Below are 19,404 nucleotides of genomic sequence, written 5' to 3'. Positions count from 1 at the left end.
TCATCAGATATGTTCAATGATTAATCTCCCGTTACATGGAGAGTGAGGCAAAATTTAATTTCCCATCTCTTCTATAACATACCTTCAATTAAATGTCTATATTTTGTAAGCATGTATTAAAAAAGTCAGTTTTACCAAAATTTCCATGCATATCACTTATTTCTGAATCTCTAAAGTGTCTTAAAAATCAGTGAAAAAACTATCTTCTTCATTTGTCTTTGTATAGAACTAAGGTTTTCTCACACGAATAAGTGAGTTGGTATGGGTGCTCTACCATTTTTTTTATAAGAGGCTCATCTGTTGAGTATGAGATCCTGAGACATCTTAATAATATTTATAACATGAAACTAACTTATTGATTTCTGAGTGGCAAATTACTATGAAGTGTGAAAACAATATCTTTTAAAAGGAGTCTGGGATCTTTGTCATTGTTTATGATGTTTATTATTATTTATGAAACATTGCTTTTATCATAAATAGAGAAGGAATGTAAGGATTTACTTAGGGTAATAGTAAAATCAACAGAATCCTAAGTTTAAGTAGAAAACTCTGATGATGTTTAGCAACTCACAGATATATTTTAAACAATATTTATTTTGATGAAATCGATAATCTTGAACTTCTTATTTCTTGCCATGAAACAACGAAATGTGCAAGTTTCTTAACCTAGATTGTTGTCCACTATGCTGGGCTTCGAATTCTCTTGCCATATCAAAAGCTCAAATAATAAACTTCTGCATTAATCTTAAAGTCAAGGGTGAGATCTGTGCAAACCTCACATAATTTTTCAACCAGAAATTTCTTCTTAATAGATTTTATTTGATTGCAATTCAGTTGTTCTTTAAAAACACAATTACTAGCATTGATAAGTTATCGATTTAAATCTGAATTCTGGTTCTGTCACCCATTAATGCTGTGACCTTGCGAAAATTATTTAATCTCTTAATCTTTAAAAGAAGTATAGCAACACATCTCATACAATTATTGCAGTAATTGAGTTGAAGTATGTAAAGTATTTGTACTGTGACTAGTGTATAGAGAGAATCTGAGGGAGGGGAAAAAATGGTGTCCATGTGAGTGGGGCTGGGGAAACACATTGACTCCAGAGTGGTGCAGAATGACACTGGCCATGTAGTTAGTTATATTTCAAAGAGAGGAGTTTTAACAGACATTGTTTTAAAAACTACTTGTGCTATTATCAAAACACTGGCTGTGGGTCCTGCCATTATAACAGATGATTTCATTCTAAGCTGTGTAACTTAAATTTAGTGCATAACATTTGGCTAATTTGTTAGTCTTCACAAGTATAACCCCTCAGACCAGAGCTAAAGTCTCTACTTATGTTCAACATTTAATGATATGCCTACTTTAAATCACACACTTTGGTAGCACAAAATACAAACACATCACATACTTTCAAAATCCATAACTATTAAGTATAAATGTGTGTGTGTGTGTGTGTGTGTGTGTGTGTGTGTGTAAGGGAATTAGTGCAAAATAAAAGCAACTGAAAGTAAAGCAAACACACCCTTGAAACAACATCTGTATCTTACAAATATTGGTGAAAAGCCTTCCTTCAGATGGTGGTGTGATACAGAACACTGTATTTCTTTCTACACAGGTCTAATATTCACAAAAGATGGTACCTGCTGGGCTTGTTCATAGCTAACAACAAGAGACCTTCCCACGGTGGCCTGTGAATAGAATTATTTGTAGTGTCTATCTGCATGGCTAGGCTCATGAGGGTTTTCTCACCTTTTTGGGGTCTATATTAGAGAGGACAAACAGATATCATTAATTTTGGAATCATTTTCATATTTGACTCTAATGATTTTCTCTGGTGTTCCCCCATTTACAACAGTAAAGCAATTATATTATAGGCCACGTGATCCACTATAATACAATTCTGAAGGTTTCTTGAATGGAATCACACAGTTAGGTCACACATCTTGTTTTCCATAATCTTATGTGTCTGAGTGGAACAAGTTTGAAACTGGGGCATGTAAGATACAAAAGTCTTCTTGCCAGAAGTTCCTAAGTTGAAGTTGTTCTCTACAAAGTGGGAACAAGTGTCCTGGAGGATTCTGATGTCGGTGACTAAACAGTGTGCTGGAAATGGGCATAATACTCCTGACTCATCACTTTCTCTTTTTTTGATTGAGGTGACCCCTAAATAATAGACAGACTTTTCACTATTATTTTCTTCAGGGAACTTTCCCTCCAGTTCCAAAAGTTCATCCAGTCCTTCTGAGAACGAAAGGTGTGGTGAAATCATATTGGGATGCCGCTCTGATAATATGAAAAATGCCTGGGTCTCTATCTCCCAGGAGCTATTAGAGAAAGAATGTTTTGATGGAGAATGTTTGCTAGAGAAGCACTTGCTGACTGAACTATGTATGAGCCCCTGCTCTTCATCCGTTTCGCTTGACTTGGAATTACTGACCAGTGTGGCGTATTTAACTGAGGGTTGTCTCTGGCTTTCGTCCTCACAGACAGCCGGAATGCTCCCAGCCTCAGAGATGTGAGGGCTGTTGCCCTGGTCACTAATACAGGCAGAATCCTGCTCAAGATCTTCAGCTGTCAAAAGCAGTGAGACCATAGTTGCTGGCATCATCTCATCTTTATTTTTCCATGGTGTATCAACACTGATGTCTTCTGAAATGGTTTCAGGCTCCAAAAGAAGAGGACCAAATGTCACTGATTCTGCATGCTTGGTAAAAAGATGCTCAAAGGTTTCAGGCTAAAAGAAAAGACACATTTTAATGCTCAATTATATTAAAATTTTTTTCATTATGCCATGCTTGCAGAAATCCAAGTGTATAAGGTTAATAATGATGGACATAAGTCAACCCCCCAAATGAACTACTTTGAAATTAAATATACATCAAAAATCATAAAGGAGAGTCAGCTTTAAGTGTTTAAAAGCAGGACAGGACAAACTTAGGCTAGAGTTCTTTTGATTCTGTGAACCACACCATCCTCTTTGCCTTTCAGTATCTTCACCTGTAAAATGAGTTTAACATTTGCTTTGTTGTGATATGCCTAGAATTAAATAAAATAGTGTCTGCAAGTGCTTAGCTTTCAATTTAGAAAGATGACTATAATTATAAAATACTATCTTCTGAAGAATTTCTTATGTTTTACAGTAAATTATATTTCAACAAACTGAAATTTAAGTCCCCCAAAAGAAAAAAAATTTAAGTCCCCCAAAGGAAAAAATAATAAAATAAAATGAACAAAACAATTTGTCTAAAGATACTTAAAAGAGGAGCTGAGGTTGTGGCTCAGCGGTGGAGCGCTTGCATAGCATATGCGGTGACCTGGGTTTGATCCTCAATACCACATAAAAATAAATAAACAAAATAAAGGTATTTGTCCAACTACAACTAAAAAAAATTTTTAAAGATACTTAAAAGAACTATTTTATGACATAAGATATGGTACAGAGGTAAAATAATCATGAACAACTATTTAAGAGCATATACGCCTTATATTGAGATGCTGCTTGAGGTTATATAAAAATAAGAACTAATATTGCCTATTTGTTAAAAACAATGATGGTGAGAGATGGTAACAGACTTGTGAATTTCTATTCTTTATACATAATTTCATATAAAATATACACAGACATATGGAATGAAGACAAATACACAAGACAAATGTACATCATATTTTTTATAAGAATGATGGTTACATCACAACAAAAATCTTGCCAAGCAGCCACAAATCAAGAATCTGTATGCACAAAGCTCAATTCATACAATATAAACACAATGAAAAATAAATGCAAAATAAAAAATACTGTGGATGCATCATATCAAAAAACTAACACAACTAAATTTAGTGCTACAGAACATGTGTTCAATTTATATATCATACATGCAATTTAACTTTTTTCACAATTTTTAAACTAATAGAATGAATTCAGTTTTTGGTTGCCTGAGACAATGGTATCCTCAGCTGTTCTGAATGGCAAGTATATTCCATACAAAAATGCAATTTGTTTAGTACAGTTTCCAAATCTTATTAAAACCATAAAGGAATAAATATACCAAACACTAAATATAATAATAATGGAATAGACTTACACATGTATTAAAATACTATATAAGGACAAATACTGTGTCAATACAACTCTATTATGCTACCAACTTAATATAGGAAGAGAAAACTATTCCTATGCCTATTTTTCTTCTAACATAAATCTATAGGTTTCTGATTATCTTCCAATATTTGCTTGGTCATTTTTTTAAGGCTTCTACTACACATAAGCATTGAATTGTCTTAAAATTTAAACAAATTTAGAAATTAACATCACCAAATAATTAGATGCAATGAATAAGAAAACCAAAAAGAATGTACAAATAGGATGAAAATTCACATGTGTTCTTCAAACAACCTATCTGACATATTCTATGTTCCCTAAAACTTCATAATGGGCAACTAATTATTGAAACCAAAAATTGCATGTGTCTTAAAATGAATTTAGGTGGAAGACACTAATACCAAGAAATTACATACTCATATACTATTGAAATATTATTTTATCAATGGGCCACAAACGTCATCAAAACTTCATTAAAAGTATGTTTGTTTAAAAAACTATTTTGCACCAGACACAGTGGCACATGCCTGTAATCCCAGTGGCTTGAGAGGCTGAAGCAGGAGGATCTCAACTTCAAAGTCAGACTCAGCAACTTAACGAGGCCCTAAGCAACTTAGCAAGATCCTGTCTCAAAACAAAAAATAAAAAATGGGCCTAGGGATATGGTTCAGTGTAAAACACCCTTGGGTTAAATTCCTGGTACCAAAAAATAAAAATAAAAATAGAAAACTATTTCACCATATGTATCTAATTTTTTTGAGATTCTAGAACAATCCAGGCATATGTTAAATATGTATTCAGCTGGTAAGGATTAAAGGATATCCTTTCATAATTTCACACTTAGATTTCACATTCCAATGACATCTGTTAATAGTCAATGGAGGGAAGAAAAGAGACACATTCTTCCTGTTTTTTAGTTTTTTAAAGACATCCATATAAAACTATGAATAAAATCTAAGTTACCCATAGATATCCTAAATTTGAATATTATTTGGATTCATCACTAGACACTTTGGTTTAGTTTGTAAGCACACTTAGCATGCTAATTTCACAGAAGTTGTAAGTGCTCTTATTTTTTCAGAAGAAAAATTATGTCCTCACCATGAACTATCTGTAAAAGTTCCAAAGAGACTCCCTTCCTTGCATCACTGCACACTTCCCTGACAGCCAGAAGTCTTGGATGGTTCAGTGGAAATAAATTAAATTTAGGCAAGAATTGCACAAGGCGGCTGGACTGGAGGTTGTTCTTTTCTGATCTGGGGAATGTGACCTGAGCATGTAGGGTTATCCTGATGTGAACTGTTAATTTCCACCGTTCTGTGACTAGCATGAACTACAAATTCTGGCTTTCTTTGAATTGAAATGAAAGTTAGCACTGAAGTCATTTTCAAAACTATTGACAACTGAAATTCCCAGATTGACCAAAGTTAGACACATCCAAGCTACAAGGCATTCAAAAAGAAACCCAAATGGGTCAATTTATAGTCTCAAGTGTCTATTAAGGAATCTCAGAGAAAATTTTTGACATAAAAATATAAACTAAATACTTTCACTGCATTCTGAGTGAGATGGAGTCATTGTGTTTGCAAAGATGTGTGCCAGAAGTTGCAGTTCACCTCATTACAGGATTACCTATTAGGTATTTGATAATATCTAGTAGGTATGTTATGACAGCAACAGTCATTTAGAACCTTATGACCAGGAAATTGATAAATCAAAAGCCAGAAATCATGAATATTATTTTTTTAAAACCAGATGACCTGAAAATTAATCATACATTCAAACTGAACTGAATTCAAACCTATGAGACCCAGAGTTACACATCTATTTTAAATTCTAAATGAAACATAATCCACCATATATTAGTTATCAATAGTTTAATGAATTTTTTTAAAAAAGATTTGCTCTCCTTCTTCAAAATGTAAAAATCTTCTAATACTCTATGGACTGTTGGGAAGTTGGTACATTGGGTTCATCTGTAGTGATCATGATTAGACTTCAAAGAATGTCCGTTCTCTGTTTAGATAAAATAAAAAAAAAAATAAGAAAGCAAAATAAAAAAAATGACTCAGAAAACAAATGATAAAATATTTAAAAACACTTCTGTTGTTTTGGTCTATAAGTTCTTCTGCTATAGCAACACATCCTTTTTTTTTTTAGGAAAGTGAACCTTTTTTCTTTTTTAAACCAATGTGGCTTCTCTCATTTTTTAATGGTACTTTAATATTGCAATCTAAAGATAGTTTTAATTGCCACAGGAATAAAAGAATAAGTAAAAGGAAAACACAAAGACTGGAAAAATATTACTGTTGGGATAAAACCAACAGTTATATTGGAGAATTTGCAACAAAAAAGAGAAAGTAAGGCAGTGAGAATAAAAAATTTTAAGAAACAAAGAGAAAGATGGCCAAAATGGTGAAAAATAGAACCACAGAACCAGTACGATGAATTTATTTTTCTCAAGGCAGAAAAAAGATCTAAGAAATAATCTGGCCCAAGACTCTCTTCATTTGCTTAGATAAAGCGTTGAGGCCTGAAAGATTATTTGGTTAAAATTACAGCTTTTTGAAGCAAGCTGTAAAATTTACTTAAAATTTTTGAAAAGACTGACATAAATGTAGATAAAGAAGCATGTCAGATAAAAAGAAAGAAAAAAGCAAGCCCCAAACAAAAATAATGAAATGGAAGATGAGAAAAATACTGTAAAATAAATTAAAAATGGGAAGGAATGAAATGAATTCAAGGTAAATTAAGAGTTTTAAGGTATATTCAACAAGGGAAGTTCAGCTAATTTGCATCTAAAAAAAAAGGGTACAAATCAAACCAAGAAAGGTTATAGTCTTACATACTGTAAAGCCTGAATTATAAGAAAAGCAAGGTTATTGAGTTACTGCATTTTCCTATGCCAAGAATTCAATCTTTGTTTATGACTAATTTTTAAAGTATAAAGAAAAATGGCATAGAGAAAAATTCTGATTTAAGAGGCAACAGGGAATGAGTAATTTTATTCATTTCTAAAAATTGAAAATAATTAGAAGAGCATGGACCATAGAAAATGAGCAAAAAATTAAGGAAGACCAGGATATATCCAGGTGGACTACAGCTGAAGAGAAAGTCAGCCAGCCTGGCTGAATACACTGCAGGTGATGACTGAAGAAGTGGCCAATAAACACACAGAAGAGAGGAGACTACAGGCTAAAAACAGGCCTGATGGGAGCTCTGCATGTGGAATGGGGTTCTTCTACTCTCTGCTGAACTTGGAAGCACCTTTGTGCAAGAACAACCTTCCATACCCGGATTAAGGTTTTGTTCTTAAAAGCAGCTGAGAAACTGTGAGAGGAGACAGCAATTGTCAGATACCACTATGTCGGAGCACATCTTTTCTCATTCTGGCCAGAGCTTTGGCTACACAACTGGCATGGCAATCCCTGCTATATGCACGGCTACCATTGCGCCTGTCTGCTGCTTCATGCAAATATGAAAAGGAAAGCCAAGTATTACCAGATACTTGGGGGTAGTCTGAGACAAGAAAAGTCAATATAAATAAGTGAAAAACATGACCTAACAGAAATGGAAGAATCAAGAAATAGAACTTTATATAAGCAAAAAAAAAAAAAATCCTCTAACTGGAATTTCTAGTACTATTTCAGAAAACATTGTATGCATAAAACTGGACAACAATATTCTGAAAAATCATACTTGGAAATGTGCAAATAATAATGGCAAATAAAAATCCAACAGCAGCATTGGAATAATAGAGGGTGGCAAGATTAACAATGAAAAAGAAAAAAAGAAACCCAGAAACTATTAGAGATTAAAATAATAATACATAGAAGATCCATTCAGAGTGCTCAACTTCCAACAAATACAGATACTAGAAAGAACCAAATGAGAGGAAATAATCAAAGAAATAATGGAACTTCTTACAGTTGACCGGGGATAACTCTAAGAAATTCAAATTGCTTCAAATGATAACCCAAAAATGAAAAAATTACCACCTTAGGCTCAATGCTGAAATTTCAGAACATCAAAAATAGAAAGTATATTTTTAAAAAGAGAAAACTGCAAGTAACCAATGAGAAGCAAAGTTTCACATCTGACTTCTCAGAAGCAACCAGGGACACTAGACCATAAAAGACAGGTATGGTTTCAAAGTTCTTCTGGAAACTTTTCAACCTAGAAACTGACACTCCACCAAAATTATGAGTAAAGGAAGGTGGAATAAAAGAAACTCCAACACACAGAGATGGAGACATTTCACCCATATTTGAAGCATCTGTCGAGGATGTAGTTAATCAAGTGAAAGCAGGGAAAGAAGTCTAGGAAATAGTAATGAGCAGAAACCAGTTAAGGGAAGGTTCCAAATAATAACTTGTAGCAATTTTACAAAAGGCCTAATCCTGACTGAAGTAGAAGGATGGAGGATCTCCTTGGCAGAGTGTGCTGCAGACAGGTCTCCAGTGAAGACAGGGACTGGATGAAATAGCTCATACAACAGATGTACACAGAACTTGAGATGACAGATCAGACAGGCAGAGTGACAATTAGGAACTCTGGGGAAAGAAGAAAAACTAAAAATGAAAAAGATGAAAGCAACAATATTTGGCATAATTTTGATCAAATGGAATGTTTCTAATATATTTTCTAATACTCCTACGACATTGAAACCACCAAGAAATGTAATCACATTATGGTTGTGCAAGGAACAATACTGACATAATCATAACAGTATAAATTCAATTTATCGGGTTTTTTTTCTTTTTAAAAAATGAACCCATGGACAGATTATAACACAGAACACGTTATCAACCCTGACCTAAGTATAGTTATAATTTCCAGAGATGAGGAAGTGAGGGGGAAATGGAGGGAAATGCGAAATGGGTAATGCATTTAATAAAAACAGGTGAGGAACTCCGAGGAAGTTTATTTGATAGAACAAAAAAAATGAAAGCTTAAGTAGATTTTTCTGATGTTGCAGAGGAATTGAAAAAAAAGTAGTAGAAAAATATGTGGTAGGAGCATGAGGAAAGAAGGGGAGAGAAAAATACATGGTGAGTAAAGTTCTCCTTTCAGCCAGAAACCAGCAGTTCGTGCACAATCCACTGTGACAGAAGCATATAGTTTTTTAGAACTGTGAAGATGACCTGTTAGAAAAATTAAAAGCAAGACAGTTAAAGTAGTGGCATTTAGAGAGCAAGACTAATTTCAGGGCGGAGTGGAGGAGTAGATTATATTTTCATTAAAAATTTTTCTAGACAATTTCATTATTAAACCATGCACATGTATTTCTTTCAAAAAAATTTTTTTTAATTATGAGAAGTATCCAGACATATACCTTAGATAATGAAGGGACATATATAACCAGACTTCCTGAGCATTTTTGTAATAAATAGAAAAAGAGTTCAAACAAATATCCACTAGAAGTGGATTGGACAAAGGAACTGTGTGGCATGTTCGTGTGATAGACCAGTATGGAGCAGTCCAGGTATATAAACTACGCTAACTCTACATGGAGAGAGCTCAAAACCAAAGCTGAGAGAACAAGTAGTTTGGAATGAATCATGGGGATGGTATGTCAACATTAGCAATTCCCCAAGGGATCACTGTGCATTGGCCACACGTGCACACGTGTGGGTGTAGGAAATATTTAAGTACAACTAGATGAAGAGAAGCGGTGGCTCTACAGAGGAAGGGAAGGAGGGATTAGAAAAAGGAAGGGAACAAGCAGAACAAACTTTATCTGTGATTCTTACTTAAAATAAGGCAAATATGGAAAATTTCTAAAATTTTATAAGTATATAATAGGCTAAAAGACATTTTAATATAATCCCCCCACCATTGTTTATTTGTTTTTGCAGTGTTAAGGATCAAACCCAGGGCCTCACACATGCTAGGCAAGGGTTCTACCACTTAGCTACATCCCCAGACCCTACATTACTCTGCTTTTAATATATTTACATTTTCTGGGGGAAAAAAACTGAAGGGGAAAAGGAAGTATAGCATGCAAAAGAAAGATTTTGAGGAAATTATATTAGAAGGAATTATATATGATTAATATAAAATATTATATTAATTACCTTTGGTTGTTACCCTACTGTTATTAGTAAAGTCTGGCATATAGTGCTTTAAATAAATGTTTTCTTGGGGCTGGGGATGTGGCTCAGGCGGTAGCGCGCTCGCCTGGCATGCGTGCGGCCCGGGTTCGATCCTCAGCACCACATACAAACAAAGATGTTGTGTGTGCCGAGAACTGAAAAATAAATATTAAAAAAAAAATTCTGTCTCTCTCTCTCCCTCTCCTCTTTCTTTAAAAAAAAATAAAAAAAATAAATGTTTTCTTTTTCTTTTAGAGAGATATCAAAATACTGGCTTTAAAAAGACTTTTTGCATCTTTGATTTGCATAAGTCATAAATCAAAGGAAGGAGAATGATAGCTTAAAAAGTGGAACAGGCTAATATTAGAGAAAATTTTAGAGATCAGGCTGGATGTCTAGGATTTACAGGTACAGAGCCATTTCATAAAAATCAATGCTCCTGGCTGGGCGCAGTGGTACAGGCCAGGAATCCCAGCTACTCGTGAGGCTGGGACAGGAAGATTGGAAGACTGTAAAATTAGAAAATTAGAAAAATTAAAAGCAAGATAGTTAAAGTAGTAGCATTTAGAGAGCAAGACTAATGGCAGGGCGGAGTGGAGGAGTAGATTGTATTTTCGATAAAAATTTTTCTAGACAATTCCATTATTAAACCTGCACATGTATTTCTTTCAAAATTTTTTTATATTATGAGAAATATCCAGATATATACTTTAGATAATGAAGGGACATTTATAACCAGGTGGACAGCCCTGTCAACTTATAGAGACAATGTCTGAAAATAAAAAGAGGTAGAGATGTTGATCAATGGCAAAAATCCCTGGGTTCAGTTCCCAGTATTGTAAAACAAAAATGTTTCTAAAAATCTGAATTTGGAGAACAAATTAAAGAAAATATTTTATATAAAAATTATTACTTCCTTAAAAAATGACTGTATTTGAATTATTTTTTAAAATGATGGGCTACTGTGGTCTTTGTTTTATGGTACTTTATAGGGGTTTTATTTGCTTTTTTATTACTTTTGTTTTAGAATTGGATAAACTTCATTTTATTTACCCATTCATTATTTGAAGGTCATTTTTCTTCATGTTTCGATTATCATGAATAATCCTGACATGAAAATTCATGTCAAATTTCCATGTGAATAAATTACTTCATTTTATGTTGGTGTATACATTGGAGTGGAATTGCTGAGTCTCATATTTAATCTTTTGAAGATATGTCAGACTATATTCTAAAAGGGTGGTACTATTTTACAATCCATCAGAGTAGATGAAGGTTCCATTTCTCCACATTCTCACCAATATTTATCCTTCTTTTATAGCCATCCTGCCAGGTGTGAAGTGGGACCTTTGGTTTTTGACTTGCATTTCCCGAATGTCTAATGATGTCAAGTATATTTCACTTTGTAAGCACAAATGGTTATTTCCATACCTCCTTTGGATATATACCAAGTCAGATTTCTTGCCCATTTATTTACTATGTTAAAACATATAGACATGAAATTTACCATTTCCATTATTTTTAGGTATGTAATTCAGTAGTATTTAGTACATTAAGAAATAGACACATTATTATTATGGAACTAATGACCAGGGTATCAGTTTGCATCAGATGGACCTGGGTTGGAATGCAGGTTTTTATATGTACTGGCTGGGTGGTCAAGACATGCTACTGAACTACTCTGAGATTCAGTTTTGTCATCAGAGAATACTGGGCTCTTTAAGCTATGAAAGAATTAAATAAAATAACAAATATGAAAGCACAGGACAGGGAGTAAACTTGTCATTTTTTCTTTGGTAACATAAAGTGAGTTTCACTGTATTGTTTTTTCTTTAATATGTAAATTTTAGTTATTTTGGAGATTAAAGCAGAAGACTAGATATAACATTTTTCTCTTTTTTATGAGAATTTTTATCATTAATAAATTCTTTGAAGTTATATTTTTCACTCTTTAAATATTCCTACTTTATTAAAAAAAAACTTATTATTTCTAAATCACCTGTTAAGTCCTAGTAATAAACTAAGCTTTTGTGACTGTTTAGAAAATATCTTCTAAGATTAGAAAACCAAATATTTGCAAAGATAAAAAAACAATCAGTCTTACTTATAAATAAAGATTTTCACATCTTCTGTAAGTATCAAAAAATTCTTTAATTTACCAGAATCTGGAAATTTTTGGTGATATTTCATTTTTCTTGTATGTAAGATCTGGCAGATGACCAGCTAGGCACCATGTTGATCTTCAGGGTGTGTTAAAGCAGACAGTGGGGTAGGACGGAGTCCATGACAAAGTCAACCACCCTGTACCCACTCAGCAGTTCTTTGTGCCAGCGTTTTCTAGACACAGGGAAAGTCATCTGGTGTGGATTCACACTGCACCTTGCTGAGGTGGGACTGATCTTTCCCTTGCCAGGTAAATACTTAGAAGCATGTCCATGGTGGTTCCCAGGTAAGGTGTCGCATGAACATGCTGAAGAGAGAGGATTTTAGTTCTTTCTAAGAAATAATAAGATGGTCATCCATGAATTAATATAGACTTATATAGAGAAGTTTTAATCTTTATTTAAGTAGGTAATTATTTTGACAAAACCTTTATATTTAAGAAAAAGAAAAGTTACTCTTTCACCTCCAGCTTACTCTTTCACCTCCAGTCCATTTCCAATTTGTAAACATGCTCTGATCCGTCCAACCACATGGCTTTACAGGTGGTCTTCCCAGAGCCTGTGAATAACTATTTACCTACCAGATCTTGGGTCAAAGGTCAAGATTGTGTCTATGCATTCTGGAAGAACAAGGAGGCTTGTGTAACTGGAGCAGAGTCTTCAAGAGGAGGCTATCAATACAGACAGAACATGTGGACCTGGAGGTGTTGGAAGGATTCTTACTGCACCTTCTTAACTGTACCTGCTCCTCCCCACCCCACACACTACACCAGGCCACACCATAAGTTCTTAGCACCACTGTAGTTTATGATTGTAATGTTATTTCTATAATAAACTGGTTAGTGCTCATCTTTCCCTGCCAAGGAATGTCCAGTACTTTCCCGGCCAGGAATGTGCAGTACTTTTCTTATTATTACAACACTATGAGATAGCAAAGTGACTAGCGTAGGAAAGGTATTCAATAATATCCTAAATGAATGAAATAAATACATGAATGAATGAAAAATGAATAATCTATTTTAGAGAAGCAAAAAATACAAGTTCTTCCTATTCTTTCAATTGAGTCACTCTTCTTTAACCTTACTGTCTTATTTTTTAGATAGGAGAATTTCTTGAAAATCTGTTCTACAGATGAGCAACAACCTAACCTTATATATATATTTGCTTCTTGAACAAATGAATGAAATATATATATATATATATATATACACACATATATATGTATATATGCACCTGAAATATAACAATAGAAAAGAAGAGAAATAAATGTTTTGTAATTGACAAAAATCAGCAACTCTGTTGTAATAAAGGGAGACTCCATGGTTCACAGTGAGCAACAGCACAACCAAGGAGTATGCAGGCCTGTGCCTAAAGTCAAGCAAGGTGCAGTTTCCATAAAGAGAAAGATTATAAGTGAAACTACACTCCCGGCTCTTCTGAAAATAGGGCATTGCTTTCTTCTGATAAAAGAGTATAACTCAGTCTTCTGTATTGTTAATTATGCTTACAATATTACTTGTGTATTCATTCATTAATAAGCTGTAAATTACATTTCCTAATTTCAAGATCATAGACCATTGAATGTTCTGAAATCAACTTACTGGGTTACAAAGAACATTTTTAACAAATGAAATAGAATTTTAATAACATTATATTCCTTCTATTTCAAGCAAGTAGTGGTTTTTTTGTTTCTTTTTAACACTGAAACACTACTTTTAATGACGTATAAAATATTTTAAATAATCTTTAATAATTCAAATAATGTAAGTTAAACTTAAAGTACATTTTTAAATAATTATAATAAATAATGATGAGGAGCAATGAGATAATTTTATACATTCCTGACAGGAATATAATCATAAATTCAATGTTTTAAAAAATGTTTTTATTAGTGCATTATAGTTATACATTGGGGTTTATTTTGATCATACAAGCATGGAATATAATTTGCTCCACCTGTGCATCTTTTGTTTTCCTTTTACATCTCTATATCTGTGTGTGTACTTGGCTGAAAGGTGAAATATATTTATCACTGTGGATCATGGTCAAATATAGAAGTATATAAATATATATATAGAAAGTCACTGCTTATAGAACCCCCCTATAGGCTCCAAAGTCAGACAAGTTGGAACACTAATCCTGGCTTTAAAACACTACCTCTTCTACAAAATGGAGCTAATAATTAATCTAAAATATGTAACATAATATCATAAATAATAATGACTAATATTTATTGAGATCTTTCAATGTCATGAAAGGTCCATCTCCTTTAATCTCCAATACAACCCAATAAAGCTAACTTAACCTCATTTTACAGGAGAGGAAACAAAGATACTGAGAACTGAAGGGACAGTCTATATGAACCCAAGAGTATTTATCTCAGTGATCTGCACATAAATAAGTGCACAACCTTGTTAGGAACTACCAGTAATTATTTAATGAATCCTACTTTAGCATCTTGCATGGAGCAGGAAAAGTTCACAAACATGTGTGATGGATAAAATGCAGTCCTTGCACTCAGAGAATTATCCACAATAAGGTCTAGGAAATTAAATAGGACAGAAATTCTTCTGAACTATATTCATGAAAGGAAAGCTTGGAGAAAGAAGGGTGTAGAGCAAGATCTTCCCCGAAGAGGAAGACTCTGCATAGCTAGAATGAAACAGTAAAGGTACAACCAAGGCCCAGGGGAAGAAACAACTGTACATGAAGATTGACAACAGAATGTAGAGAGAAGTGTTGAATACTAGATTAAGAATTTGTATCCTGTAGCCAAAAAAAGAAAAAACCCCACTGAAGACTAAAACGAGTAATGATAAACATGTAATTGCTAATACTACATAATAACCTCGAAATAATTACTATTTTAAAAATTGTGTATTTTGACATGAAGAGCAAATTTGATTTTTTTCAATGTTATAGGTGGAAAGACAACCTTGTTCAAGGAAAATTATGAGGATTAATAAAAACATTCATTAAACTCTAGACTTTTCTAAAATATTCTATTATAGAAGTAAGTTCAAGTTTTTTTATAGGTAACTATTACATAAAGTATTTTAGCTTAAAGGGGAATATCTGCATAAACATGGGTTTTTATGATAAATGCATTTTTCAGTTTGTAGAGTTTGAGGACAAGATTATTTATATAATTTTCAAGTTTCCTTAAATAATTATGGACATTAAATCATAGTTTAAATATAACGACACAAAGCCTTTTGCCTAAAGAGAATTTATACCAAAAACGTGGCCAAATATCTATTATTCATCATATTTGATCCTTAGTATTCTACTATTCATTTTATTTTCTACAATGGCCAGAAGAAATATATGCATATTGTCAAGTCATATATAAGCTAGTACTGAATTTCTTTTCTTCCTAATTTCAAATACCTGCATTCTGATATTTTAAAGGTCTAAACAGACTCAAATTAAAATGAATTAAATAAAACAAAAACTCTTATATCTTAAAACATGTTTAAAGTTTTAGAAATCATATGGCATCTAAAATGCAATCTTACATATTTTGGGTTAAAAAGATTGAAAAAGCGACCTTCTGAAAATTGAGTCCTTGTGCCCAGGAACAATTCTTGGGGTTTGGAACATCTTCCCATAACAGCTTCTTCATTCTACAAAGGATAAATAAATAAGTCATAAGAATTACAGAAAAACATGCATATTGAAAATGCTAAAAGTTAATGAATATACAAAATAGAAATTGGTCCTTCAGGGCAGTTATGCTTCAGCAGGGTCTAATTCATTTTTACATTCTGTCCCATGAAGAGTGCCATCAAATTTCTACCTAGAGCCAAGTTAATGATGCATCATAATAAAACAGCTCATTTTATTGAAAGCTTGTGCCAGGCAACAGGCTAAACACAGATTTTTTTGCATAGGTTTTTCTCAAAAAATAAAATATTGAAAATGGCTACCACATGGGTGTCAGAAACAAACCTATCTGATAGAGCCCCAGCAACTCAACTGACCAAAAAACAAAAACAGATTCTGAAATCTCTCCCTCTTTTTTCCTAGAAGATAAAAGTCTCTATAGAGATTTGGCATGTGTGAAATAACCTCAATGGTCAGGAGTTCTCAGCAGGGAATGATATGGCAGCCATAGAACCATCCAGGGAACTCAAGGCCATTTGTCTGACAAGCCAGGCAGGGCTGTTCTCTAAAGAGCACAGTGACTGCTCATTGCACATGAACAACTGCTTCAGGTCACAAATAAAGTCCATTTTTAAAGTCCTGTGATCACCACTAAAATCTTCAAACCAAATTTGAGGGCTCCAAGAGCCATTTTTATCACATCCAAGAATATGCCCAGGCTTCTATTTTTAGTCTATTAACTCCTGAGTGTATAATAAGAGGGGTTAAAAAAAAGACTCAACTAAATTCTTCCTTAAGGTATATGTTGTTCTATGAAATTGAAAAGTCATTTCCTGAAAGCAAAACTTTTTACTTTATACCATCTTAACTGTATAATGAATACATACAAAAACATTTAGAATACTTCAACATTCATGATTCAAGTTTTAATCTTAGAGCTTTTGCCATAAAGATTATTAACATTAAGTACAATACCTTTGGTGTGATATTAACAATGTTCCAAGCAGTAAGACAGAAGAGGAAATAATTATCGGCACAATTACATATAGACCTGCATCATTCTTGTGTTTTTCAATATCATCTGAAAAAGAAATATAATTCACACAATTCAGATACTTAAGGCAATCTTAATTTCTTTCTGTATCAAAATTATAGTAGACTTTTTCAGATTTCAAAATAAATCTTTGTCTTAAAAAATAAGAGGGAGACAAAAGTATATTATATCCACATTAATGTTTTGTTTAGCATTATACTTAAGACCTAGCAAAAATTTTTTCAAAATTATTTATTTGCCATGCCACTCCATCAGATTATCTTTAGATATGAGTCAAAGTATCAAACTTGTGATGATGACACAGCCACATCAATGTTTATAATGGCTCAATTCACAGTAACTAAGCTATGGAGCCAAACCAGGTGTTGAAGGACACCTTCAACAGATGAGTGGATAAAGAAAATGTGATACACACACACACACACACACACACACACTTTGGAATGTTACTAAGCTATAAAAAGAGTGACTTTATGACTTTTGCTGGTAAATGGATGGATTTGGAGACTATCATGCTAAGTGAAATAAGCTAATCCCCAAAAAACAAAGGTCAAATGTTCTCTCTGATATGTGGAGGCCAACACACAAGAAGGGGGAGGGAAGAAGAATAGAAGTTCAATGGATTAGACAAAGGGAAAGGAATGAAAGGGAGGGGGGATTGAAATAGGAAAGACAATGGAATGAATTGGACATAACTTTCCTATGTTCATATGTGAATATACCACCAGTGAAATGCCACATCATGTATAACCACAAAATGGGAAGTTATACATCATGTATGAATGATATGTCAACATACACTCTACTGTAATGTATATCTAAAAAGAACAGATTTTTTAAAAAAAGTTTTCATGATGAGTCGTAGCATCTTCTCCCAACAAACCCAATCTAAAATACTTGCCAAACTTTATCTTGTTCCCTCCAGACACACTGACCTCCTTGCTGTTTCTAGAATTACTATGCTCATTCTTCAGGGCCTTTACATAAGGCTACCGCTTTGCCTGGAGTGTTCCTCCCTTTTATACGCAAATATCAGCACCACAAAATTACCATTTCTGGCCTTACTAACTAAAGCAACACATTTTTAACTCCATTCTTTCATCTTACTTTTATTTTTCCTTTAGGTACCTATTTCTATCTGACATTATATTTTACATACTTTCTTTGTCCATCACTCCCATTAGTGCACTGGAGTTTAGGCTCCATGATGACAGAATCTTATGTTCACCCTTTAACCTCCAGTTCTTAGAACAATATTATTTCTTTGCCACACCACTCTATCAGATTACCTTTAGATTATATCAATAAATGTTTGTTAAATACTGAAATAATTTTTAGAGTTATTTCCATTCTAAAATCAGATAAAATGTTTCTTTATAAAAACTACATTATTGGGAACCAAGCATGGTGGGGCACACCTCTAATCCCAGCGGTCTGGGAATCTGAGGCAAATTCAAAGTTAGCTTCAGCTGTTTAGCAAGGCCTAAGCAACTTAGTGAGACCCTATCTCAAAATAAATAAATAAAAGGGCTGAGGATATGGTTAATTGCTGCTGGGTTCAATACCCAATACCAAAACCAAAAGTATATTATTGGGTTGTTTGAATTTGAAGACAATTAAAGAAAAATAAGATCAAATCATTGGTAATTCAAGTACAATAAATCACAGCAGAAATATAAAAGGTGCAGTGAATGTAACTGTATAACTATCTATTTTTATTTTTAGAGAAAAGATATTTTCTTTTGAACCATCCTATTTTACATTTACATAAGACTTGACTCTTCCATGATCTCATCAGAAAAAGAATAATCCAATGGCAACATAATTTCAAATAAATCTGGAAACACATATCAGTGTAAAATGATCTAAAAGAAAAACTTTTACCTTGGGTGAAACTAGTAGTTATCTTTGGTTTTCCCACTCCTTCCATAAATACTGGGTAAAGACTGAACTGATACTTCTCAATAGGGATAAAATGATCTGAGGAGGAAAATACAGTAAAAGTTCATTTCTGCTTAACTAATACTGAGGAGACCCTATTTAAAATAAATATATATATATATATATATATATATATATATATATATATATATATATATATACTGTTTTCCAAACAGAAGTCAGCAGTTATTCATAGACTGAACTGATGATGAAGTTTTGAAAATAACCTAAGCATTCCACACTCCCTAGTAATGATAATAGTTTTCCAAACAACTTTTCAAATATATTACTCAGAAGATTGTGATTTTTCAAAGGTGTGTTTCAGTTATAGCCACTATGTTCAATTCAGAATAAGAGCTTTCTTTCCTTCATTTTTCCAGAATAATATGTACTCCCTTCTCTCCCTTATCCTCAAAGTAGGTAATATTTCCCTTCTATAGG

General features: G+C 33.2%; 1 protein-coding gene across 1 annotated transcript in view; it reads right to left on the bottom strand.

The window, feature by feature from the left end:
* Positions 1 to 1,927: 1,927 nt before the first annotated feature.
* The window catches only part of Lepr (leptin receptor), an 85,916-nt gene continuing 68,439 nt past the window's right edge, over positions 1,928 to 19,404 (bottom strand). The window contains exons 16-19 of the mRNA XM_077791213.1: positions 18,907 to 19,002; positions 16,944 to 17,049; positions 15,913 to 15,988; positions 1,928 to 2,740 (exon numbers count right to left, since the gene is read on the bottom strand). Of these exons, the coding sequence (XP_077647339.1) occupies positions 1,928 to 2,740; positions 15,913 to 15,988; positions 16,944 to 17,049; positions 18,907 to 19,002 (1,091 nt within the window). The remainder of the gene's footprint in view (positions 2,741 to 15,912; positions 15,989 to 16,943; positions 17,050 to 18,906; positions 19,003 to 19,404) is intronic.

Source organism: Urocitellus parryii, chromosome 11 (assembly GCF_045843805.1).
Source record: "Urocitellus parryii isolate mUroPar1 chromosome 11, mUroPar1.hap1, whole genome shotgun sequence".
Classification (NCBI taxonomy): Eukaryota; Metazoa; Chordata; class Mammalia; order Rodentia; family Sciuridae; genus Urocitellus; species Urocitellus parryii.
The sequence above is the reverse complement of the archived record's forward strand: the minus strand, read 5'-3'. Positions and strand labels throughout refer to the sequence as shown.